At 43.7% G+C, this 25,431-nt stretch overlaps 1 protein-coding gene across 47 annotated transcripts in view; it reads right to left on the bottom strand.

The window, feature by feature from the left end:
* Positions 1–25,431, bottom strand: part of CELF4 (CUGBP Elav-like family member 4) — a 685,725-nt gene that overhangs the window by 226,489 nt on the left and 433,805 nt on the right. For 12 of the 47 annotated variants that reach the window (XM_059834366.1, XM_059834377.1, XM_059834401.1 and 9 more), the window contains exon 4: positions 1,574–1,581. The exons of 25 other annotated variants lie outside the window; for them this stretch is intronic. In XM_059834366.1, coding sequence (XP_059690349.1) covers positions 1,574–1,581 — 8 coding nt within the window. Of the gene's footprint in view, positions 1–1,571; positions 1,582–25,431 lie in introns of all 47 variants that reach the window. 10 more of the 47 variants (XM_059834415.1, XM_059834375.1, XM_059834395.1 and 7 more) reach the window with 1 other exon arrangement.

Raw genomic sequence — 25,431 nt, 5'->3', positions numbered from 1 at the left:
TAAACAGCTCTTGAGCCTCCAGGCTCAAGATCACAGTTGGAGAAGGAACAGAAAAGCTTCGCCATGCTCAAAGGTACAGATTTTCAGCTGCTGGAAACTAGCCCTTCCCTCCTAAAGGCAGCGGAGGCACTAGGTGTGTCTGCATGGCTAAATAAAACAGGGTTAGGGACTGTTCTCTAGCCCTGAGGCCAACTGACATAGTCTGACCACACTCACAGTAAACAGGTGTGTTAGTTTGTGTGGGCTCTGCTCAGAGAGAAACCCCATATAACAGTCCAGGGTTTTCAAAGCCTGAAAACCAAAGGACGTGCTAATGCCATGAAGTGTGGCATAAGTACGTATAAGCACCCATGAGTATGCAAACCCTGCTGGAAACACAGTGGAGGACAGAGTAAGGTGGAAGGAGACAAACTTGGTAGAAATTAATTCACACTACTTTTGGGAATGGTCCTTGGCATGATGTCTGCTCTCATCTAGGGACTGGTAAGCAGTTTGGACACAGGCCAAAACTGGCAAGGGATATGCTAATGGTTCAGTAGTGTGGCAAACTGTAGGGCAGGGCTCATGCCAACATCCTGGACTGTTTTATATACAGGTAGAGATGTAGGCATTGTTGCCCATAAAGACAAGCAACCTGTTGGCCTTCAGTCCTGCAGCTGCTCTTTGCTTTACACTCTGTTGAGAAACCCAACCCTAAAAGATACTAAGATGTACATTTTCTGGAGCTCTCTTTAACATTGCACATTATTATTTCATTAGGATACAAGTAAGGATTTTTCTTCCTTTTTATATTGGAAATATGTCAGAGAGGCGTCAAGACAAACCAAGTTTTCTCTCATAAGCCATAGTCTGTAGCACATTCATTAGTGTTATGCAGACATCTTGGAAATAAACTTTTCTAAGCCAGCAACTGTTTAAGACTTTCATATACAGTGTAATAAGTCTTTGTCCAGTCCTTTTGGAATGAAACAAGCTGACTTCACTAATAGTCTATTGAGTTCTCACAACTTTATTATGAATAATCTCAGTTGCAGACATTTAATTAATGTTATAAATATACTATTTATGATGTGCTTTGTGAAATGACTAGTTCTCTCAGTATATATCATGTTTTGGTTTATTGTTTTACTTTGTTTTGCAGCAGTGGCCAGGCGCCTTGCAGGTTCCCGGGCAATCACAGCCTGCGCTAAGGGGGCTCTGCCTTCATATTTACTCCTTCGCTGGGGAGAAGGGAGCTTACCACCTTCTTGGAGTCTTTAGGTATCTAACATAGAAGCAAACGGGAGCATCTGGAGTAAGGAGCATACAGATGCAATTCATCTAAGGATTAAGTATCTAAGAGTTAGATGCCTACCCTGAGCTTGTCACTTAGCCTCCCTGTGTATTCAGGGGAGAGCAACAACGATCTGGATACCGGATACCTGCCTAGGACCAGCTGAGTGATCCACACTCTTTGCCTGCCCGTTTTTCTCTACTGGACCTAAAAGAAAATCAGCTCAGACTTCTTCCATTGACTTCTAAATGCTAAAAATAAAGGAGATTAATCCCACCCCTATATAATGAATAGAGACACACAGGAGCCTCCAGATTTTGCAGGGTTTGCTTCAGATAACTACAGCTAGACAGAATTAACACTTCCCTCTGTGATCAGGCTCTGCTCCATCCCTGTGGCTGTTTCCATCTTAGAAATGTGCTGTCAGGCTTGGATTTCCAAAAAGAAGTCAGAGGACTGAGAAACTTTGACGGGATGAAAGTGCCCATCTGTATCAGGCCCCAGTGAAAAGCCTAGACTGATTTTTCAGAATAATGCCATTCATGGAGTGGTTGGATTGCCTCCAACAGTGCATTTTTTTGTAAGAAAAAAATTTGTTGGCTACTTTAAGTAAGTTCTCATCATGTTTTATGCAGTGACTTCCATCAGAGGATCTGAAATGTCTTACACAACTCACTCCAGAAGAGCTCAAAACTCATATGATGTTTGACATTGTCATGACTTGGGGTTTTCTTTTTTCAGTTGAGTAAACTGAGACACATTAAGTTATCAGGCAACAAAGAGGGCACAATGAGCCAATAACTCATCTGACAAAATATAAAGTTACAGAGATGATCCTGAGGTTAAAGCACCCATCCAAGAATTCAAAAAGAATTACATACATTTGTTTTTTACACAGACACCCATTATAAAACAGAATATTTCATTTGATCTAATTGCATCTCTACTTCCCCTCAAAATGCATGAAAGGCTCACTTCGTCTTGACTAAGTAAATGTGCATGAGTAGTATTAAGTGTTTTATTCTCTGACCGTACAGCACTCAATTCCAGTGAGGATCAGCTGATGCTGCTGTTGTTGCCATTAACTAAAACAGCAAATTTGTAATAAGGAATCCCTTTCCAGGACTACAAGTATGAGCCTGTGTTCACTGCAAGTGTCCTTGATATCATCGGAAGTTTCATACACGTACAAAGTGTATCAGTGTTCCTTATATTTGTGAAAGCTGTTCTGATGTATTGCTGGAGCCTGTAATCTTCAACACGTGCAACATGCGCATGCACACACATACTCACTCACTCACACTCGCACAAGATAGAGTCTTCTGCCACTTTTTATCTGGCAACATATTAATCTTGTGTTTCGCATTCTCTAAAAGCTTCACCATTATAACATAATTACTGCTGAAATTGACCTTTAAAATATATTCCAAATTTCAAATGTCTTTAAACCCCTCAGTGAGCACCATTTTTCAATTTCATGTATTGTTTTCTTTTTTAGGAGAGGCAGGACAAAAGATGGGAAAGGGGATTAGCAAATGAATGTCAGCATGTAGCATATGCATGTAGTGATAAAACAAAATCTTGCAAAAATTTACCTGGCATTTTTAATATCCAGTCTTCAAGCAGTTACGATTTCCCTTAAGGTAAATGAAAATCTAATAAGACTAACTAAAATGTTGCATTTGTGTCTCACCCTTCCCTAAGTAATTTAATCAATCAGTTTAGCTTCACTAATATTCAAACGTATATCTGATACTGGCAATATAAAAGTTCAAGTACTCCTCAGCCTCTAAATACATTTAAACTACCTTTATTAGAACATGCACTTTCCTAAATTTGTATTAGTACCGAAAATTGGTTGTGTTTCTAACTATCCTTAAAGGAAAACATAACCTTGCCTGCAAATGAGATGCTGAACTGTATGTGGAGGCAGATTTCTGTAACACAGCATCTAAGACTGAAAATGTGCATATTACAATGCACAGATGAACTTGTGTATGCCCACATTACTGTGCAAATAAGAAAGCATAAAATCACGTGGTACATCTTCCATCCAGCAGCATTTGCTTCCAGCTTTGTTCCTTCCATCTCCCTATGCCCAGGAAAGGGAGGGCAGAAGAGCTGGAGGAGAGGGGAGGAAATTCCCATCTCCTGCAGGAGCTCTCCACTGCCGCGGTGTGTCCCTGCCCTGGTTTGAGGCGTCCAGGGGAAGGACTGCTGAGGAAAGGTGCTGTCCCTTTGGCCAGTGAGAAGCTGGCATGGGTTTATTCACATGGTTTCCAGTTGTGGTCTGTCCTAGGGAAATTCCAGCTGGAAAAGATCATTCATGGACCTCTCTGTCTTCTCTCACACAGGCAAGTGTACAGTCTGCATGCAGGGACCACTTATGCACATAGGACTCTACTCACCTTTGGAAGTATATGCTCAAAGGATGCTTTGCAATTTAACAAAGCCCACTTAGGCTGCGGAGGGAGGGAGAGGAATAAAAAGAGAGCAGAAACTGTACCCACAGAGGCCCCCAGCCTGTGAAGCACATGCTGCAATTCAGAGGTTGCTTTGAGTACCCACCGGTGGTGAGAGTCTAAAGCCAAGCGTAACTCTGGCTTTATGCTTAACTTCACAGAATCACAGAACCACAGAATCACTAAGGTTGGAAAAGACCTGTAAAATCATCAAGTCCAACCATCAACCCAACACCACCATGCCCACTAAACTATGTCCCGCAACGCCTTGTCCACACATTCCTTGAACATCTCCAGTGATGGTGACTCCATCACCTCCCTGGGCAGCCTGTCCCAGTGTTTCACCACTCTCTTAGTAAAGAAATTTTTCCTAATATCCAGCCTGAACCTCCCCTGGCACAACTTGAGGCCATTTCCTCTTGTCCTGTCAACTTCTCAGGCCCCTTGCGAGGTCTCAGCTCCTTCCTATCAGCATGGCTGCCTGCATCCCTGAGCAAAGTGCCAGGCCTGAACAGCACCTGGCAGATGAGCTGAGGTATTGCCTGCATGCTCTGCAAACCTTCCCTCATGTTTTGTCCAGACCCTTTCCTAACTGCCCAAGAGGATGCTAACACCCCAAAGGGATGCAACTTCGGAGGACCAGAGCCAACTCTGGAAAACACACATGGAACAACAGGCAGGCGATCACACCACCAAAGCACGGGCAGCTCCCCAATGGAAGTAAAAGGGGGCTGCCTGAAAACACTGGTTTTGTGTCCATTTACCCCAGCTGAGGATCCGGTCCATTATTTCCAATTCAGTTTGATGGAGGATTAGTCCAACCTCAAGTGTCAGTTCTCTGCCCCTGACAGCTGCTTACGGCATGACATGCGTGCTGTAACCTGCTGGCCCACCTTACCTTTCCCTTTCTGAAAAAATGCCATGCAGAGTCAAGCTCGCTAGAAATGAAGACAAATGAAAATCATTGGAAATCTCATTAGTGACCATCCAACAGCTTTGCTGAAAGGTAGAAGGTTTTTGCTTTCCCTTGCACGCACCTGTTTTAGGTTGTGGGGTTTTGTTGTGCATGTCATCACCACACACACCACCCCCCCCTTCTCCTTCGTCCCTTCTAAGGGGTGATGAGATAATGCAAATAGATTGCTCTGCCTCCTTTGCACAAAGATTTACATATTGTTCTGTTGATAACGTTTTTGGTATGCCTAATAGATGTAAGGGAGAAATATCTGTCTGTATCACTTCTAAAGTTTGTGTATTATCTAACTAGCTCACACTGCTTTAGAGGTTTTAAGCCCTCCATAAGAAGTCCTTTTGCCTGTGAATCTTTTATGTTACACCTAGGTGTCCTCATTATAAGGGCTCTACTATTTGACAAGCAACGCTTGTCTCTACAGTCGGTGATGAACACAGCATGACAGGCAATGTGTGCCTCTGTCCAAGGCACTGAATCACAATAAAATGGTAAATTACTGTCTGTCATAGCTAGAAACTGCAGTGACTAATATCCAATTCCCTATTCTACATAAGATGAGGTGTGTGGCGGGGGGGAGGGTGCTCTCATTTGATAGTGGTGGGAAAAGCTAGTGTTACTTTCCTTTTTATTGAATCCTTGCAATTGAAAATGTATCTGGACACTGAGAAAGAAAGCAAAAGAGGGGTTTTAGCAGGAGGAAAAGGATGACTTACTAGCAAATGGCATTATCACTGGAATATTTTTGGACAGCTCAGAATTTGTTATTGTTTGGGGATCGTCAGGATAGAGATATTTGCAAATGGGATTCACTCTTCTCACTCTCTGGCAGAAATACGGAATTCAGTTTCGATTAAAATGCAATAATAATTGTGAGTTGGACCGTGTGTCACTGCTGCTCAGAAAGGCCCCCATTAGAGAAGCTTCTATTTTAAAACAAGCTATTCATCATCGGCGTATAATTTCCAGTAAATATATTGTTTGTTCAACTGTAATGCTAGAGATAATGTTTAAAATTCTCCCCTCATATCTCATTACGAAATAATTGATAGCAACACGGCCATTTCTTTTCATTTGTGAGGCTTTTTTTGTTGTTGTTTTTCTCCCCCTCTTCCTTTAAGGCAACCTCTTGAAACAATCAATATCAGCAGTTTCAAAAGTGTGATACAATAAATAAATCTCTCAGACAATGACAGAGAGCATCCTTATTATAATAAATTTACCATAAATAAAACTGTGTGTGATATTCGTAAGAGCCATTTTACATGAATGCCTTCAAAATTTGTGCAAGGAGAGAGAGAGGAAAGGGGGTGGGGGTGGGGTGGGGTGGGAAAGAGAAGAGGACAAAGATGTGTATTCAACAAATTGCTTCACTCTCAAAATATATTAAATTTGGCTTGCTGTATGGTGCATACAGAGTAAGCTCCTCCCTCCTTGCAGAAATACACTGCATTGTTTGGAGGTGTTTAATTAATATTGGCCTTGATTGTTATATATGACTGGATTATCTACATCCTTTTTGAATAAGATACATTGCTACAGCAGAGTTTGTAACTTATCTGTTATCTCACAAACCACTTTTGGAGTCTTTCTGTTGAAATATTGTAATAGATCAAAATCAATAAGCACCAGACACTTTTGCAACTGAGATCCAGCTTTGAAGTGACCCAGCAAGAACATACCAAACGAGTTTAAATATCAACACAGGTCTGAAATGTAGTTTATACCCTGCTTGGTACAGTACAAAAATTCCTATTTTGCAGTCTTTTCCTCTCATTTCATATGCCACAATCCGGCATTTCATGTGAACTTGAATTTTTGGACAAAATTTCTCCTCTCCCTCTCCTTCCCATGTCTGAGGCTTTCAGTAAAACTGTATTGAGAATTTGCACCCAGCTTTCTCAAGCCTAAAGCATATGCTTTAATTTTCAGTACATGCGTGATTTGCTGAAGAAGAATCAAGCATATTGTTAAACTTACAGAGATGTCTTCTTTGACTTTCAACAGAGATGCTTCAGGTTTCTACACAAAGGACCAGAAGAAGGAAGGGCAGATTTTTATGCAAGACTTGCAGTCTGTTAGGATTTGATATTGGTACTGGGACACTGTGGTATAGAGGTGGTAAAATACAGGCAGACACAGAGAAAAGGGGCTCCTCTGAAACTTTGTATTGCTTAGATCAAAATACTTCTTCTTTGCTGGAAGTCTTATGCTTTCCTACTGAATTGTGCTGGTGTTATCTGAACTTCAGAACTATATTATTTAGGTAAAAAAGGAGAAATAATACCTGGTAGGTGGTATATGTTTTGTTATTAATAGTGATACTTGGCACTCAGATGTCACTTTTCATCTCCAAAGCACTTTACATAATTAACTAATTCATCTTCACCATCCCTACATGAGTTGGAGCTTTTCACTGAGGCAGCACGGGAGCTCATGCATTCGGGACTGACACTGTTCATAGAGCAATCAAGCTACCCAGGTGGGACCACTTTTTGGGGAAAACCAGCTGATCTGTCCTAAGGACAGGGCTGCCTTAGGATATTGTGCATGGATATGTGCTAAAGGAGTATTTACTTTGAAAATGTTGGCATGCAGTTCCCCAATAGTCACCCCGAAGCTCTGCATACCCATGCAGAGAAGGATGCTGTGCAGAACCTGATCTAGTGACTCCCCTCTCCAGGGCCATCCCTGTGTCCTGGTGATTCCCTGGCCCTCTGGGTACTTGGAGGGCACTGGGGATGGGTTGCCAGTCTCATCAATGTCTCCACACCTCTAGGACCTACATATCCATTCAGAGCCATCCTCTGACTTCGGTGGGAGGCGGTGGACCCAGGGTGCTTCTTGGTCCAGGTCTGTTGGCAGAACCCGCACGTGAGGAAATCTCCTGTGAAATCTGCTCTTTCCTCACTATTAGATCAGCACCAGCATTTCTAAGCAAATCACAGCAGTGACAAAGGGCACCCTGCGGACTTGGCTGGAGGCTCCTTGCTCAGCAACTATATTTGCTGATATGATTATATTATTTTCTTCTATATTTTTTTTCCTCATAGGATGACGGAACTTTTGTATCAGAACCCAATTCAAAGCACCTTGAAGTCTGCTTTTCTGCCCTTTTTCTAATGGTCTAGTCATATCTATGGGCCAAATACAGATACCTCCACCCTCTCTGCAAACAGCTTGCGAGAACTGTTTTAATCCTGCCAAAAGCCCAGGCATGCAATGATGACTTCAGTGGCACAGGTCCTGACCCTGCACTAGAGATCATAACAGGCATCTGCCACTGCCAAGTTCTGGGGAATAAACAGGGCAAAACAGTAGAAGCTACTTTGAGGGGACAACACAGGGCAGAAAGCCCATGCAGGCACCCTGCTGCTTTCTCCTTCTTCCCCATTGATGCACAAAGCTCAGAGAGAAACGACTTTCGTCACAGGTACCCTAGTGTGGCACCAAAAATTGGGCTTCACGATCTTCCTGTGGGTTTAGGCATGTGCCCTGCTGAATGTGGGAAGCGATTAGCTTTTTTCTTGGTGCGTGGCCATTCGCACGTGCATGGGAGGGGCTCTCTGCCAGAAGGTGATTTGTCAGAACTTGCAATGAAAGTCAAACCCTGCAATTAGAGGGAGCGGCTGTACTTAAAAGAGAGATGTAGAACATCCCAGTGCGCGCGCTTGGATTTATCATACTGAAAGAACATAGTCCTCTTTCTCCGCAGTTGCAGTTTTTGATAAACGGCCTACATTAGGACACCTCAAAGGTGCACTGCATCATTAATTACCAGGGTATATGCTGAAGAGGAAGTTAATAAAACTTGTCTCTTGCATGGAAGTGAGAAATCTTACTACCTGATGATTCTTGATGGAAGAAGATGTTTCTGAAGCCACATGTGCAACCTTGTACAGGTAATAATAGCAAAACACTCAGGGGAGTCTTTTATGTTTGAGGATGTCATTTTTCTTTTTGATTTATAGGATACTAATGGCTTTTCTCTTTTTTTTTTTTTTGAGCCAAGAGCCATGGTAAAAATCAACTGATGATGCTCAGATTCAGAGAGAAAAACAGAAAAGAAAAGAAAATAAAACAGAACAGAATAAAATGGGACAAATACGAGTCTCTCTGGGAGGAATGCCAGCCGCTAGCTTCGCTATTATTATACTGGAGAATCTTATAAAACTGTAGCCATTAATAACGGGCTGTTGCCAGATATTGATAATTTATTCAAATTGTAGGTCTGGATTTGAGGGAGCAGATGTTCCTCATGCAGACACTTTCAGAAAATGAATTCCAAAGAAACAAAATAACATTCGGTGCTATCAGTAGAGAGGAAAGGCAGTATTTTAGTGTGCAGTCAACATCTGGACTGCCTTCTATTTTTATTGCCTCTCTCGGCCCTGGTTCTCTCCTACCCATGCACCCTTACCACTGGATGATTCTGTTGTTCTTCTTCTTTGATGTCAAATAAATAAATAAATAAATGCTCTCTTTAGTTTCCTGCTTGTGTTAGAATACATCACAACGGATTTCACTAGGAGTAATGGGACCTGACCAACTTCGAATCACTTTGAGCAGGAGTAAAGCCTCCAAACAAGCCACCTATTAGGAAGAACAGAAATTAATTTTGATCCAGAATAAATTCCTCTATTCATTTCAATGTTTTGAGGCTGCTCTACCCAATATGGGGCTTGGTTTTACCCTCCAGCAAATTCACAGATGTTCTCTCTTTCTCTCTGCTCTCTCTCTGCCTTGCTAAACTGGAGGAAGACTGGGTATTCATAACCCCAAAATCTCACTGGCACAGATGCTCCAAATTGAAGCAAGCTGTTCTATCATCTTCTCCAGTTGTTGGCTGCTCCATTTGAAACCATCCTAGACATGGTGCAACAGAATGTGCCGTGTGTCCAAAAACTGTTAAACATATTTCCTTGGGCACAGTGACAACTGTTGATGAACACTAAACTGCAATGCTTGCTACCAGTGGTCCTGTTCTCTCCAAAAAAGAAGCCAACTGCTAGGACCAAATCCAGAGGTCATAGTGAGATCATGTTGGCCAGTTCTTATCCCTGGGAGGTCACTTTTCTTTCTACAGATCTGTGTAGTTCTGTACTGCTTGGAAAGGTAGGTAGGTCCAAGACTGTCAAGGGAGCTAGGATGGTGGTCTAATTTTCAGCACTTTACAAATGACTGTACAGACTTACACTCCTAACCAGTCCCGTTTTACAATTCCCATCCATTTCCAGCTAATCTCACGCAATAACTTGTCTTCCAACCAGTCGCACATTGCCATCTGTCTTTGCTCCTGACTGATCCCAAGTTGCCATCTGCCCCTGGCCAGCCTTTTTTAGCTATAACCCATTTGGAGAGGTACATAAATGGTGATGCTCAGGCATGTCAGTCCTTCAGACTGTCTAGTCCAAGCCTCTGACTGACACCCGTCTTTCACAGCATGCAGAGACTGAGGGACACCCTCTTGACCCTCCCCAGCCTCCTGCCTGGCAGTAAGTGCTACAAAGGATTGTTTGCAAACAAAGGGAACCAAAGATGGATTAGTCCAGGGAACTACACAACAGGACGTGGGAAGTACCAGGGAAGGGAAAGAATAGTCACAAGCAATTTATTTGCAAAGGGCATGCAGATGCAGTTGTGGGTCACTGCACATGCTGAATAACCCTAAGACTACTTAAGAGTCCCTCTGTTTGCCCCCCAGTGCCCTGTGCCTGTTGTCCATAATGACAGGCATCCAGGGAAGACTCTTGCATGGTAGGAGGCTAAAAGTGATTGTGTCTAATTTCCTCCCAAAGCTTGAAGTATGGCTTTTGAGACCTCTTCATGAAGAATTCCCACTGCTTCTGAGGCTGTCTTGCTTGGAGGTCTGTTCCCTTTGTGGGAGAAACAGAGTGTAGCTGTTGCAACATTCCCCTTTTGTCTTCCCTGTGTTTAGGTAAGAGCAAAAACCTTCAAGTTTCACTCTGACCATGACAGCACTTCACGGTTGGGGAGTAGAAGGGGAATGGAGTTGTTACCTCACTTGCCATCCTTTGCAACGCTGCCTTAGCCTCCGATGCTGCACTTCCCTTGCATGACATGTGGAAAAGAGTGGAAGGATCAGGGCCTAAAAAGCGTCTTTTAATTTTTCCTGTGCCCAGTTACCAGCTGCCACTAACTTTGCAAACTTTACTGACTGCTGCTATGTCTGGTGCTAAGTATCTTCAGACTTGATTCCAAGTAATGGGAAAAAAACTGAGGGGCAATCAGCTAGTTCCATGATGAATGAAGCCCATGTCACTCAGAGAAAATGAATATTTCTTTGCAATAATGACCAGATGGTAGCAAGACTCAGATCCAAATTAAAACATGCATGATAAATGCCAAGAAAACACAGAAAGACAAAAACCCAACCTGGAGTGAAATCTCTCTATAAATCTTTCCCCCCCTACAACACAGGCACTTCTAATGGGTATTAAATTATTAAGAGATGTTGCAAGGAGAATACAAATGTGAGAGTCTTCCTTCTTCTTGGAACTTTTTGAAAGAGTATTTCAGCACAGCCAGCTGGCTTTTCTTCTCCATATGAGACAGCACTGGGCTGAATGGGATCTTTTCATGTGGAAACACAGGCAAAATACTAATCCAGAAAATAAATTATACATTAGAGTTGGCATAGAAATAGAATATATTTTGCCTCCTGCAGAGCTGACCTATGGAACTCCATGCTGCAAGAAATTATTGCAGCTGAAGGTCTTCAAGGACTTAGAAAGGGGGTAGTATTTGCAGATAGTAATACCATTCAAAATTATATTAAAAAGAACAAATGTGGTTAGTGGTTTTACAATATCTTAGTTCCAGTTGAATGCTAAAATTAAATTAATGGTGTTAGAAAGAAATGCTCTTATGAAAAATGTATAGTCCACAATTTTTCTGATGCTTTTTCATGAGGTATGTGATATTTGAAAGTGCTGTGATCACGACAAAGGACAACAATGACTGCTGGAGCTGATCTAACATGGCATTTGCAGGGATATTTGAAGGAAGTCTGTGTTTTGGCATCCTCCTGGATGGCTTCTGGGTGAGCCAAATCTAGCCCTTCACTGTCCAACCAAGCAATACCCTCAGAAACCTTATTTTTAACTGTCTGTTTCTGATCCTGCATGATCCCTTCTATGTCCCCTTCCTTCTATTTGCAAATCTCATGGTGATACAAAATGGATGGTCTCTCAGGGGGCTGCCTGGCTCCTCCCTGTCAGCACTGACACCTTTCCCCAGCACTAAGTTAATGAGAAATATTAAATTACAGAGGCACACGCACACTTTGGAAAGAACCATGGTGTTTGATCCCCCCAAACTGCCAAGCTCTACTTAAAACCGATAACAAATGTTCTTCCCCAGCAAGACGTGATTAGCTTTTATACCTGTGCAGATTGTACAAACACACAGGAGGGAGCTTTTAAATATCATTGATTTGCCTATTTGAAATTATTAATTTCAAATTCGGCTGGAACAACCTTTGCTAAATTACACTGTGCCAGTGGGAGTTAGAGGACCCACAAGTCTAAACTTAACTTAAGAATGGGAGGGGGGAGGGCTAAAGAAGAAGAAAAAAAACCTGAAACAACTAAAAGTCCATTTAAACTCAGTAGGTTTCCAGTTAATTACATTTTCACACCTATCCCAGCAGTTACAGATGTATTTATAATGTATGCCTGCCTTGGTGGTTACTGAATACTGCATTCTCCACGGACTCTATGAGCCAGGATTTCTTTCCTACATCTAAAAGACCTTCTGTTTTAATTGCAGTCACATCCAAATACTGTCTAGGTTCAATTGTAATGGCTCAAACTAGTTTCCTTCCCTCCCCATTCGTCCCCTTCTTTCCCCCTCTCTTCTCCCTCATATGAAGGGAACAACTGGATGTCGTGTGGAGACATCACAGATATCTGGAGAAGCTTGTTTGAGGACGCACCCATTGTTTGGCTATGCAGTGGAACAGATCCACATGACTACTCATCACAGCATCCTCACCCCATCCTCACAACATATTCCACCTCTCTTGGATACTGATACACTAATTCATCCCCTAAACAGCTCCTTCCCAGGATGGGAATGCACCCCTTCTCTCTCTAAAGGATTTTTCCTCCGTAACCCTGTGTGAGGTAGGACTCTGTGATCTGTTCTCCGTGTTGTAGGTCCCACAAAAGGGGCCACGGGTGACATTCAGCCCTTCATCACCAAGTCACAGCTGATGTCCCACAGCTCTGTGGAGGGAAACAGGCTCCACCAGAAGTCAGTTGCCCTGTCTTTTTTTTTAGGAGGAGATGAAGTGCCATCTGGAATTACCTTTTCCTCTCCGCTGGCTCTAAAGGGAGCCATAGATGACTAGCTCAGTCACAAATAAACTTTCACGATACCTAAACTAAAACAGATGAATCCCACCCTAAGACGCTTGTCAGGGTCATTTGAGGAGGCTGTTGCGGAGAGAAGGACTGAATGTGAGTACACCTCAGGGAGTCAAGCCAATGTTACTAAGCCCACTCTGTATCTGTGAAGAGTTCCTGCACCTTTGGGGTGGAGGAACAAGGAGCAGAGACAGAGAGTTAGTTCCGCAAATCCCTTCCACTCCACTATCTCTTCCTGTGGAATGACCAACTTCTTCTGAGCTTGTCCCCTTGGGCCAGAAGTCCCCAACTCTTCTGAGGAGCACTGGAGAAGAGCTCCATTATTGCACTCGTTAGCCTGTATGCATTTGGCCTCTCTAAATATCCTGCATATTCACCTGGAGCCACACAAACAACTTCCCGCTGGAGTAAGAGGCTCTGAATGATAGTGTCAGCTCTGAAACAGCAGAGGCTTGCAGCACAGTCAAAGGTTTCTCGAGGGCTCTGTAGAAGCAGCTCCCAGAAAAACTACGGCCATCACAGACTGCAGCTGTCTTTCAGCTGTAGACTAGGGACACTTCCTTGGCTTGCCTTCTCTGCTGCACACCTCAAGTGTAGACATTGAGACAGACTTCAAGAACAAAACAAACAAAACCAAAATGATAATATACCTAAATTTGCTGCCCTGAGAAGAAAATGACAGAAGAGGCTGCACTGGAGAGAAACTGGCCATATTGCTTAATGCATGACTGGAAGGCACTCTGCTATGCTGGTGCTGAGGATGGGATGAAAATGTATTTGAAACAGAACAGCACTCAAGAGATTATTCACAACGGCAGCATAAACAGTGAAAATTTACTGTAGTATATAGACCACCCAAGTGTGCAGCTAAATGAGCTTCATAGTAATGGAATTGCCATGTCCCCCTGAATTGTACCTCAGTAAGGCTACCCTGCTGTTTCAAAAGCAAATTCAGACTAGATGGTGGGAGCCCAGGTGATTAGAATACAAGCCACAGGGAGAAGATAAACTATCTAAGTTGATAAGGATAGCTTGGACTGCTCTGACAGAGCAAAAACAGTGTGAGCATTCAAGGAGACAAACAGGTTGTGGAAATATGGCAATGTTACAGCTAAGATTGCAGAAACACTCACCTGAAGTGGTATCATACTATCTGAAAAAACAACCTGTGATTGCTGTAAAAGGCAGCTATTCATCTGGTGTCAATCAGCATAGCTCCATTGATGTCAGCCTCTTTTCTTGGTAGTGTAATGTGCTGTTTCTTTGCTAATATAATGCAATATAATTTCACACCTTTTAAAACTTCAGCGGAGTTACACAGACTTCCCCCAAGTGCGGGTTTGGTTGACAAACTTTTTGATGCACATTCAGAAGAAGGCAGAGTTAAGATTATAGAAGCAACCTTAACCTCCTTTCCTGACGTCTGCGTGCTCAACTGCAGAGCCACAGCATTTCTGTAGCGTGGTTTCCTCCCGAAACACATCAGCCCCTTCTAACCACTTCCATTTACAGTCCTCTCCCTGCATGTCTTGAAGAGCCCTATGAAAGCAACTGAATGCATCCTCCCTACCCAACTATCACAGCTGATCTGCAGGTGGGAAAACTGATGCAGTAAGACGGTGGCTGGTTGACAGAGGTCACACAGGTTGCCTCTTTTTCTTACTGATTTTTCCACTCTCTCCCTAATTACACTTTTATTAGCAGCAGTCAGCATGAAACCATAGCCAGCAGCTTATTGTTCCTAGGGGTAGTTCTAGAAGCTGGGGAAGATCAAAACACCATGGTCCTCTCATTGTCCAAGGAGGGAGCTTGGGCTCAGGTGTTATGCTCTGGTCATCCCTGTTGTTTTGCTACTAGTGTACAGACTGGCACGGTGCTAGCCCTGGCCAGCTAGCACTCTCACAGGCAATACCTGGGCACAGTTTGGGGGGTACCACAAGCCAGGAACCTTTCCCAGCAGGAATGGTTGATGCCATCTGGTTTTAGGCAGAAGAGTATTTCTAGATCTGTGAGCATGAGTTACTCTAGTGCACTTGCCCGCAGAGCAAGAGGAAGTCTGGGGCTAGAGCAGAGGTAGCTGCTCAGATATCCCTCTCCTGGTACTAACATTAGCACAGTGACTTCACCTTTTTCTACCCAGAGCTGTTTAAGTGAGGCACCTCTACTACGGCACAGGGACAAAGTCCTACACAGAGTGCTTTGCAAGGGGGAGGTGCCTCTCGAGAACATTCTGCTTCTGAGATGCTAGTGAACCGAGGGTTGATTTTGGTGTCCCTGATGTCAGCTCATAGCTCCTGGGTGCTGAGGCCAAGGGCGACTGAGCAGGAGGGGCTCTCCCTCCGGGGACAGGGCTCAGCCACTCTCCCTGGCTCCAAGTGCTTACTCAGCAAAGCAGGGGAATGGGAGGTGGGGAAAGACAGCGAGGAGGGAAAGCAAAAATAAACCCTACCAAACCAAACAAAAATGTTTTCAGTTCCTGTCAGGAAAAGAAAGATTGGAAATGACATCAAGTCAACACTCATTGATTCTCTTTTGTTATGACCATTATATAGAGCCTTCCAATCCCTTATGTTTTCCTGACTGGCAAACGCTGTCTGAGCACCTTAACCCAGAGTCTCTGGGCCACCCTCTCCCATCTTCTCTTTTTAAATTATTATTATTATTTTTTTTCTCCTCATTGTTTTTAAATCACTCTCTATATAACAGTTGTTTTTCACATTAAATAACATCAGATGAGAGCTCGCCATAGTCAGAAGGATGAAACTGTCATCTCTAATTTGCCTGGCAGAAGCCGCGTTGACAGGAAGTTGTCTGTGGTTGTTTAGAAATAAAATAATGCTCTGAGGAGAAGTGCAGAAACTTAATAGGACTTTAAAAACAACAGGAGCCATGGGGACTGCAGATGGTTCCTAGGCCTAAGGACTAAATAAACAATGATTTTATAGGCAAGAATGTAGCCTAGGGGAGATGGCCTCTAAAGAGATGTTCACACATATTGTGTCCAACATCATTAGACTGCCCGGTGGGAGCAAACGTTCAGCAGTTAAAGACATTTTGAAAAGGAAAAATCAGCCTCAAAAGATGCTTTAAATGAACAGGAGGTGGAAGAGCAAACTGTCTGAAGAACTTCGCGCAGTTAAATGACTCACCAAACATCTGTCTCAGGGACCAATAACTTGAAACTGATTGACTTACTGGGTCTAAAATATATAGATAAATGTAGAGGGAAAAAATAAATAAAAAACATCCAATAGGGAAGGTGGGATTTGCTGCCGGAAGACAAGAGACGTGGCTTGGTGAGGAAGGGGGGTTGGGAGGGGAAGATTCATAAATAAGTAGCGATAAAGGCAGTGGGGACGAGCTCTTTCAAAGGTCCAGAGCACAGCTCACATTCTCTCTCTCTCTGAGGTTTCATTTAAGCCGGGCACATCCGAGTGCAGAAATAACAAAAAAAAAAAAAAAAAAGAGACAACCCGATATTCACTGATTGAAAAAGCAAACACGGGGACCAGCTTCGAAAGGGCTTCAGCACTGCGATTTTGAAAATAAGGGCCTTGGAACACCAAGTGCAATCTTCCACCCAGGGCTGCTAAACCCTTTCTGCCAAACCATTTACATTTATAAGGCCTTCAATCACGTAGGGTTTTTTTCCCTTTTCCCCCTTCCCTCCTCCCACCCCACCTCCTCTCTCCCTCTCCTTTCTGCGGAGCGCTCATTTCAGACTCGCTCTTTTGTTACACCTGTTTGCAAGTGGGTATTTTGCAGTTAACTTCAGCTGGCCTCTTCATATTTATGGCTTTCAAGACAAGCAGAAGGTGGGGTGAGGGGGAGAGCTGAGCCAGGCTTTTTGCAAAGAGGTGTGGTAAATTTTGCGTCTAGCATTTTTTGGCTGGAGGGTTTGCTACAAAGAAAGGAATGTTGATGTTGCAGCTGCTGCTGGAGAGACCTTTTTCTGCTACGGATGGAGAAGAATGGTGAAATCCCTGTTGTGCTAAAGCCAAAGCCTTATTTTTGTATCTTGATAGCTGCATATATAGATCTGCTAGAGTCCAAACATTTTCTTACATTAATTATCTGGGAATAAGCTTATATTTTTAGAATAACAAGTTCTTTTATAACTGGAAAGATCAGAATTTTTTTCCTGGCAGAAATGTCAAAATACAATATTTTGACAATTTTCTGAAATTTTTCTCTGGGTTTTGTTTTTTTTTTTTTCCCCCAGGTGAAAGACACTGATTTCAATGATCTGGCATTTCCTAATAAACTTAGCAACAAAAGAAGCCATCCAAGCCAAGCAAAATACAATTTATTGAAAATTCCCCACCCTCTCACTGGATAAGGTCTGCTTTTGTTATCCAATCTTACTTTTTAGCCTTCCCCTGGAGTTGGCAGTTTAATTGACATGAACCAGGTTGACCTGGTTTTTTGCTCATTTGAGGGTACCTGGATCATATTCTGTGTCCCTTGAAGCAGTAGAAAAATAGCACCAGTGCTCTTGAAACTAACAGGATGCTCATCACCTTGGGTTTGTAAGACGAACACCAGATAAAGGGAATCAATAATCTATCTCAGAGCAGCAAAAACATCAGAGCAAGCCCTTCCACACAACCCTCAAAGGCTCACAGTGAGTCACCATCAGCAAATGCGGATCTTGTTTATGCCTCTCACGCTATCAGGGTAACACACTAGAAATAACACTGCTATTTAGATCTCACGTAGCATTTGTAGGAGGGAAACAAGCCTCTCAAAGCTCTTGGCAAAGGCAGTTGAAGCATCACTATCCCCATTTTGCAGACTGGGCAAAAGCAGGACCATCAGGAAGGGGCTGGGAGTCAAGCTGGAGACTCTTAATGAGCAGCTCAGTGCCCCACCACCAGCCCATGGGCCTCTCTGCTGCCCATGTCACCAAAGGCATCGGTGGGGAAACCAGCTTTGGCTGCAGGCACTTGGGGCGGACAGCCATTTCAAACACTCACTTTTGAAAGCGCCTGACACGTTTCCACAAGTACTCTGTTCCGAGAAGCCAGCTTTAGCCATGCCAGGACAGAAGGGGTGATTCCTAACACTGAAGGTCCAAAACAACTCTAGAGAGGGAGTGAGTGGGTGCTCCTGGTTCGAATGGGCATTGAGGAGCAATCTTGGTTCTGTCCCTACCGCTCTGCCGCCATCTCTGCATGCAACCTTCATCTACTCTCCTATGCCAGTGTTTTCAAATGTGGGTCCCTGAAATTAAATGCCTGAATCCTTATTCAGACATCAAAATAGTTGGCCTTCATCTCAAAGTTGCTAAGCAACCATTGCTCGCACAGGAGCCAACAGGATCTGCAAACACGCAGCGGTACCATCTCTGACAAGCAGGTCACTCCTCTGGTCCCTACATGCTGAAGAAGGCTGCTGCATTTAAGCACCCAAGGATGAACTTTCTGACCTCAATTTCTTCATGCCTCAGTGTTCCCTTCTATAAAATGGTTATTGCACCTCACTGAGTGTGGGGATCTCTCCTGCAGCGTGTCTGCAAAAGACCTCAGACTGCTTGGGTGAAAGAAATTTCAAGCAGGAAAGGAGCAAAGTAGGGAGGCAAAGCAGATAAAAGCAAGTGAAAGCCCTGACACAACAATGTGGCACTGGGGCTGTGCAGGGCATAAGCAGCTTTCCTTTTCCTGTGGCTGTGCTGCATAATTAAATCCTAATAAATGACACCTCACAGTCAAAGCCCCGCTAACTTCATGTGCCCATGCAGAGTCCTATAATGGGCAGTTGGAAAGCCATGTGTGGGGACTGGGGTGGGGCTGTGGGGCCTTGCAAGTAGTTATGAAGTTCAAAGAGACTCCAAAAAACATCTGGTGTAAGGATGGACAGCCTGGTCCTGGGGTCTGGCTAACAGTCAGGTTTATTTGCAGCTGGGCAGGCAGACCAGCTGGCAGAACAACTGAAAAGCAATGTGCTAGGACAGGTTGTGTCTGAGGAGGGGAGCATGGACCCTAACCTGCTCCAGTGGGGTCCATCAGGTCAAGTCAAGGGCTGTGCAGACATGAATGCATTGGTCTGGCACCCTGAATACCTAACTGGGGATCAAAGTGGTCCTGGTATATTGCAGTATATTAAATAGTGACCAGAAATTGTCCGTGCCACTGAAGCTTGCTAATTCGTATTCTTATACTGTTACAGTGGCCCATGGGGTATATTTTTGTCTACACTACTTAGTGTTCTCCTAAACAATCCCCTGGATGGTTAGGGAATTAAGATAGGCCAAAGACCGTCCTCAATGTGCAGTGTGGATATGAACACCCTGTTTTGGAGGCTAAGAGACTTTGAAAACACACGGTGCTCCTTGTTGGTTGGCCTCAGTGATTGAGAGAGGTCCCGACAACATTTACTTTAACTTCCACCAGAAAATCAAGAATCTGGACATCTTTCACCTAGTCCAGTCTCCTGAATAGTCCAAACTGAAATACTTCACCCATCAGCTTCTGCGTGCCACTTGTTTGAACCAGAGCCTCTTTTTAGAAGAACATTCAACAGCAAATTTTGTCCATGATTTCTTCTGTCCCCCACACTGTCTTTCATAGATATTAGTCAAGTGAGTCTCACAAAATCACCTATGAGGCCACCTCCTGTCTTTATGAGCATTTCATAGAGTTAGGAGAGGGAAAATGCCCCACAGTTCAGATCAAGTGGAACCTCAGCAGAAACAGGAGTAACGATGAGATGTAGGGATTCATAGTCTGCTTCACAGCACATCTCTGGTGGGTGAAACTCAGCCCTGCGTGGATGAGGAGGGTGGTGTCTCGTATGAAGCATTGGAGTGGGAAACAGTAAGTGTGGTGCACCATGGTCAGTAGCAGGTAAGAAGAGATAGCTTTGTGGCAAGAAATGAAAGGGGATGAGGGACATTATTAGGGATACTATTACGGCTGTGCTCAAAGAAAAATCACGACACTTGGAATCTGGTCCATCCCAGATAGTCCTGGCCACTTCAGTGAAATTCTTGTTTCCTTGCTCATCCGGGACTTTTTCCCAAACTCGGAAATTCCTTCTTTGTTATTATCACTTGTCTGCCTTTGCCATGTCTACCTTAGACTGAGTTCAAGGAGTGGAGGAATCTCAAATAAATGAATACACCACTATTTTGGAAGTGCCAGGTGTAAAGGAAAAACTGTGTTCGGTGGCAAATTTGGGGCAAATTCTTACTGTTTGCAGACTCCAAGTCAGGAGCGTTCAGGTGCTTTCTTGTCTGTAGCTCCAGCGCTCTGCCCTGACCCCACTCCTCCCCTCCCCTCTCTTCTAGAAAATAAATTAAGAAAGATTCTGATGAGCAGGGACAGGAGGAAGCTGTGACATATAAAATGGCAGTCTCTGCCAGGCTGTGCTTGCACAAAGAACTCCCTGGTGCTTGTGAGGGGGCAAAACGCGGGAAGAGAGAAAGCAGAAGCTATAAGCAGCCTGACTATTTTCAGGTCCCGTTCCAGGCAAAACTGGTACTAAATTATTTACCAACCAATTGTGCAAAGGAATCAAATCCAGTGGCATCCACATGCGGCACTCATAACCTACTAACTGCATTAACGCAGCTGAGGATTAAGGGAGATTTGAATCAAAGTAATGGGAAAGAAATCATGTGCTGAAGTATTTAGATGTAGTCACTTTTCACGCTGCCTTGATGCCTAGGGACTCATCTTCCCCCTTCCCTGGCAAGTGGCCGCAGCCAGCTACTAACCATCGGTGCTGACAGCTTCCAGCTCAGCCAAGCTTCCATTTTGGAGATCGAATTTGCAGAGATGCAGCTGGGTCCGTGAGGAAAAAAAAAAAACAAACCACACAAGGAAACAGACAAAGAGAAAGGAAACTAAAATAAACCCCCAGTGCTTTGCGGACTACCTGAATTAGAAGCAGGGGGCTGGCAATGGGAAGGGGAAGTCTGTTAAGGGTCTCCCAACTTTTCCCAGATGACTCTACTAACCAGACGACATCTTTTGCTGGATTAGTGCCTGATGGGATGAGGAAACGAATCTGAATAGCAATAAGGCAGAGAGCTGGAGCAGTTAGTCTATGAATGAACAGCCAACTGCTGTGGTTGTGGAGACAGACAGTCTCCCCCTTGAATGAGGGAGGAGGAGGAGGGAGAGGATCTTATGATTTGGGGTAGAATAGGGGGAATTGGTGACTGTCTCTAAGATGCCCTCCTGCCTTTCACCAGTACTAAATTGCTGCTACAGCAAAGCAGGCCCATAGAGCTGCAAATTTAGTAGCCTACCTCCAGTACTGATAGGCTGTACCAGTGTTGCATGGTGAAGGAGAGATCCAAGCGTGGGATCTCCCATATCTTTCCTTTCTGCTGCAGAACTCACCTGGGCTGAGGAAGAGCTGGATCATTGAGAACCTGGGCTGGAGCAAGTGCAGCACAGCAGCAGCCACAGAGGTGAGGATTTAGGCCAATGCTGAGTTACCTGCTAAATATCCCAGCGTGCCATTTTGCTTTTCTTTCTTTTGGTGGGCAGGGAGAAGTCCAGACTTTGGGGTCAGGCAACGTCTTAATGCAGACTCAATGCAAGGGATCCACAAATGGATGTCAGAGGAGCCTGGCTTTGAGAGTGGGCTTCATCCCATGGACCACCACCCAGACGCTGCATGGAGTGCTGTTTGATGATAGTGGTGGCAGTGAGGAGGGTTATGTCTGCAGAGCCCCTAAACCAAGGGCACAGTCTGGCCCTGCATAGTTAAACTCTGGAAGTCATCATGCACTCAGCTCACACACAGCCCTTGTGTTACAGGGAAAGGGAAACATTGGCAAAGACGTCGAGGTGACATCTCTTCTGGGAAAGTTACACTGGGATCTTTTTAAGCTCTTTTTGGACAGCAGCCACAAGAGATGGGCAGGACAAGGGAGCTCCTGTGAACAGCTTATCTGAAGGACACCAGTCCTGAGCATGCAGACGTGCACTCTAGGGTAGCCCAGGGCTGAGGGACAGGAACAGACACCTCTCACTGAGCCATTTTAACTTTGTAAATCTGAGTCTGAAATCTTTATTCACTCCCAATACCCTATGTAATGTGAGCTTTTTGCATGGCAATCAATGACACAGTTGCCAAGAGTAGTGTTTACTCTTGCCAGTAAAAGGTGGCAGGATCAGACCTTAATGGTGAGAGAGAAAGGAAGCGAGAAATGCATGCCAGAGTTGAAAGCTACAAAAACAGCAACTAGTCTGGACTTCCCCAAAACCCAACAGTAAATGAAACCCAATGGGACTTTTCATTCATTTAATCTTGCAAATGTTTCTTTGCCTCTCTCTCGCAACAACTCTGCAAGACAGAGCTATACATATCTCTTGTATGTTGCATAGATTGGGAAACTGAGGCATGGGCAGGAAGGAGAGAGACATGACTTGCTCTGGATAGTTTGGATTTAGGCTGGTGTCTTAACCTCAACCTTGTCTCAGGAAGATGCCAGATGAATTGACTGAAGTCCTGAGAACTGATGTCAGCTGAAAACAGGACTGCCTATGGGATGAGATAGATGCATCGTAGTAACTGGGTGTAGAGAGAGCTGTGAGAGATGTATACATATACCCTTACCTAACTATATGCTACACCAGCTATAACAAGAGATCTTCCAAACCACCTAACACCCCTCAGCAAATCCTGTTTGAATACTATAGTCCATTCCTGTCTGTGTGAATGATTAATGCTATGGCCTCGCATATACAGACAAGGGCTCATCAATTTCTTTAAATGGTGATGGCTCTCGAATGCTTCACCTAATTTCAATGAATTTGCAAACCCCATTTCATTTTACTCGAGCCTGTCCCCCAAGGGCTTACGTTGTGCAGTTTCTCCGAAAATGTGTACTGCTTTAGATCTGTGCTTTGTATTCAGTTAACCACCTACTTAGCACTGCTTGTCATTTGGGATTTGGTTTTTTTAATAGTCTTAAATCTTATCAAAACATGAGTCCTAAATAAAATTCCTCTTGCTAACTACCAGTCATGGAGTCATTATTGGAAAGGGCAGCTGGTGGAGGATAGCAAAGCTGAGCTCAGTGCTGCTATTTGGAACGGACAGCTTTGTAGTTAATAATAAAAAAAGTCACTGAGTGTTTAAACTCTGTTTTCCTACATCTCTTAGCATGCAGCCTGATCAGAGTTTGCCTCTCCTCTAGAGTGAAACAGCTGATTCAAAACCAAACTGACCTTCTTTGGCTAATAGTAATAACAATGAAAAAAAGAAATAGCATTCATGGGCATCTCCTTAACAAAAGGAAGCACTCAATTTCATGCAGGAGCTATTACACTCCTCTAAGCCAACACCTTCTGAAGCAGGCTATAAATGAAAAAAAGCAAAACTTTAAAGCAGAACAGACTTGTCATCTATTTTAACTTTTAATCATCCTATCAAGCTGACTAAATAAACAAAGAAAGTTGAGATTTATTTGACTGAGGGAAGAAGATGGCAGGGAAACTTTGAATGCATTCAAGGATTGGATGTGGTGCCAAAACAGAAGTCAGATAAAGAAGGAGGTACAGCTCTAAAATAGTCTTTCCTTTGGACTACCTGGTGCCCAGCTCACCTGTAGCTCATTATTGTGAACAGACACCAAATCTGCAAATGAAATAAGGTTTAACACAGAGTAAATGAACCATCTGCCTCCTATCCTAGCACAATACCACCCTAACAGAGATTGACCCCGGAAAGAAACCCTGGCTACAAACCCAGCAAAAAAAGGTTCAGATCTGAGTTCTTATTTCAATCTTTTTGCTATTTTTGGCCCAAGTCTAACCATCCTAAACACTGGCACAACTTGGAACAAGATCCTGGAATAACCTTTACTCTTTATATTATTAAATCTCCATCTGCTGTCAGATATCACTCTTTAATTTTGTTTTTACCCCTTGCACTTGAGAGCTACAGTTCGAGTAACAAAGGCTGTACAAAACACAGATGAATCATTCAGGCAGGTTAGGGTGAACAGCTCTTGTATTAGTCACAAAAGCCTGAAGAACGAGATGAATTATGCGTGTGCCAGTCATTGGGAGAAGATTCATTAGACCACTGGGCCTTGAGCTTGGTTAAAATCACACCCTTTTAAATCACCCTGGAGAGGTTTTCTGGTGCAGGGGAAAGCTCACTAGAGAGAGACTGAGAGAGCTGGGGTCTAGGCAGGCTCTGACACGGACAGCAACATGACCTTGGAAAAGTAATTTTCACCTCTGTACCTTTGTTTCCTCTCTTATCTTCTCTGTATGGCCTGGCAAAATCTGCAGGTCAAGAACTACCACATCTTATTAGGTGTAAATACGTCACTCAGGATCCTCAAACCACTCACAGAGGGCACCCAGAGCTGCAAACAGTGATGCTGAGCCCACACGTGCACATATGGGCAGAGAAATCACAGTACCAAGGCATGCTTCCCATGGGAAAGTATTTCAGAATGACAATGCAGTGAGGGAATTGCACTGGTCTTACGAACACCAGGATTTACTTCATCAAGCAAAAGCCAAAAGCAACTGGAGAGAGGGAGAAAGAGGAACCTAGAAGATTTGAGCTCTTACCTGCCATACGAAAATCGAGGTTGGACCAGTAGCTGCAGAAATTTTACACAACTTTCAAGGAGCAACAAATACACAGGCCAGAGGCTGCATGTACCAGCAAACAAGATGCGAGGAGCTTATTAAGCATTAAGTATAAACAAATACAAAAATGAAATTAAAAAGAAAAAAGATCTGAGATCAATACTCTCTCAAATACCTGTCTTATCAAGCCTGGCATGTTGATTGCAGCCCAACCAAAATGACCTGCTGTGAATGATTCCCAATCCTTTTCTCCTTCATTTTTATTTTTTCATTTCTGCACTCAGATAATCTTTTATTGATATGCTACACGCTGCTAAGAACAATGCTGCAGAGATTGTGGGCTTGCATCATTTCACAGGCAATGTCATGTTCAGGACTTTTGCATCCCGTCTACCAGAAGTACAGAGGGACACAGACAGGATTTGCAAAGGAGTCTGACCCCAAACCAGATAGATTTAAGTAGGAGTCAGAAAGCCCAGGAAGGCAATTAAATTCACCGTGCAAAGGCTGTCCAGAAGCAGGTAAGAAAGGAGTTTTTGTGCTCAGCAGTGTTAATTTACATCAGTGGACAATCTGACTCTTTGCTGATTACTTCCATTTTAACAAAGGTAAAATTGAGGTCCAGAGAAACTAAATTCAGTAGGAAAAAAATCTCATAGCCATCTTGTTGTAAGTGAAGGGAATTAGTGAGCATAATTAACCAGTGAGGGTAATTAACCATTGAGACTAGGTATGTGGCAACCTCTCCATTGCTTTGAGACTTTTCAAG

The sequence above is a fragment of the Gavia stellata genome, chromosome Z, assembly GCF_030936135.1.
Source record: "Gavia stellata isolate bGavSte3 chromosome Z, bGavSte3.hap2, whole genome shotgun sequence".
Lineage (NCBI taxonomy): Eukaryota > Metazoa > Chordata > Aves > Gaviiformes > Gaviidae > Gavia > Gavia stellata.
Note: the sequence above shows the minus strand (reverse complement) of the source record. Positions and strands in the feature narration are given on the sequence as shown.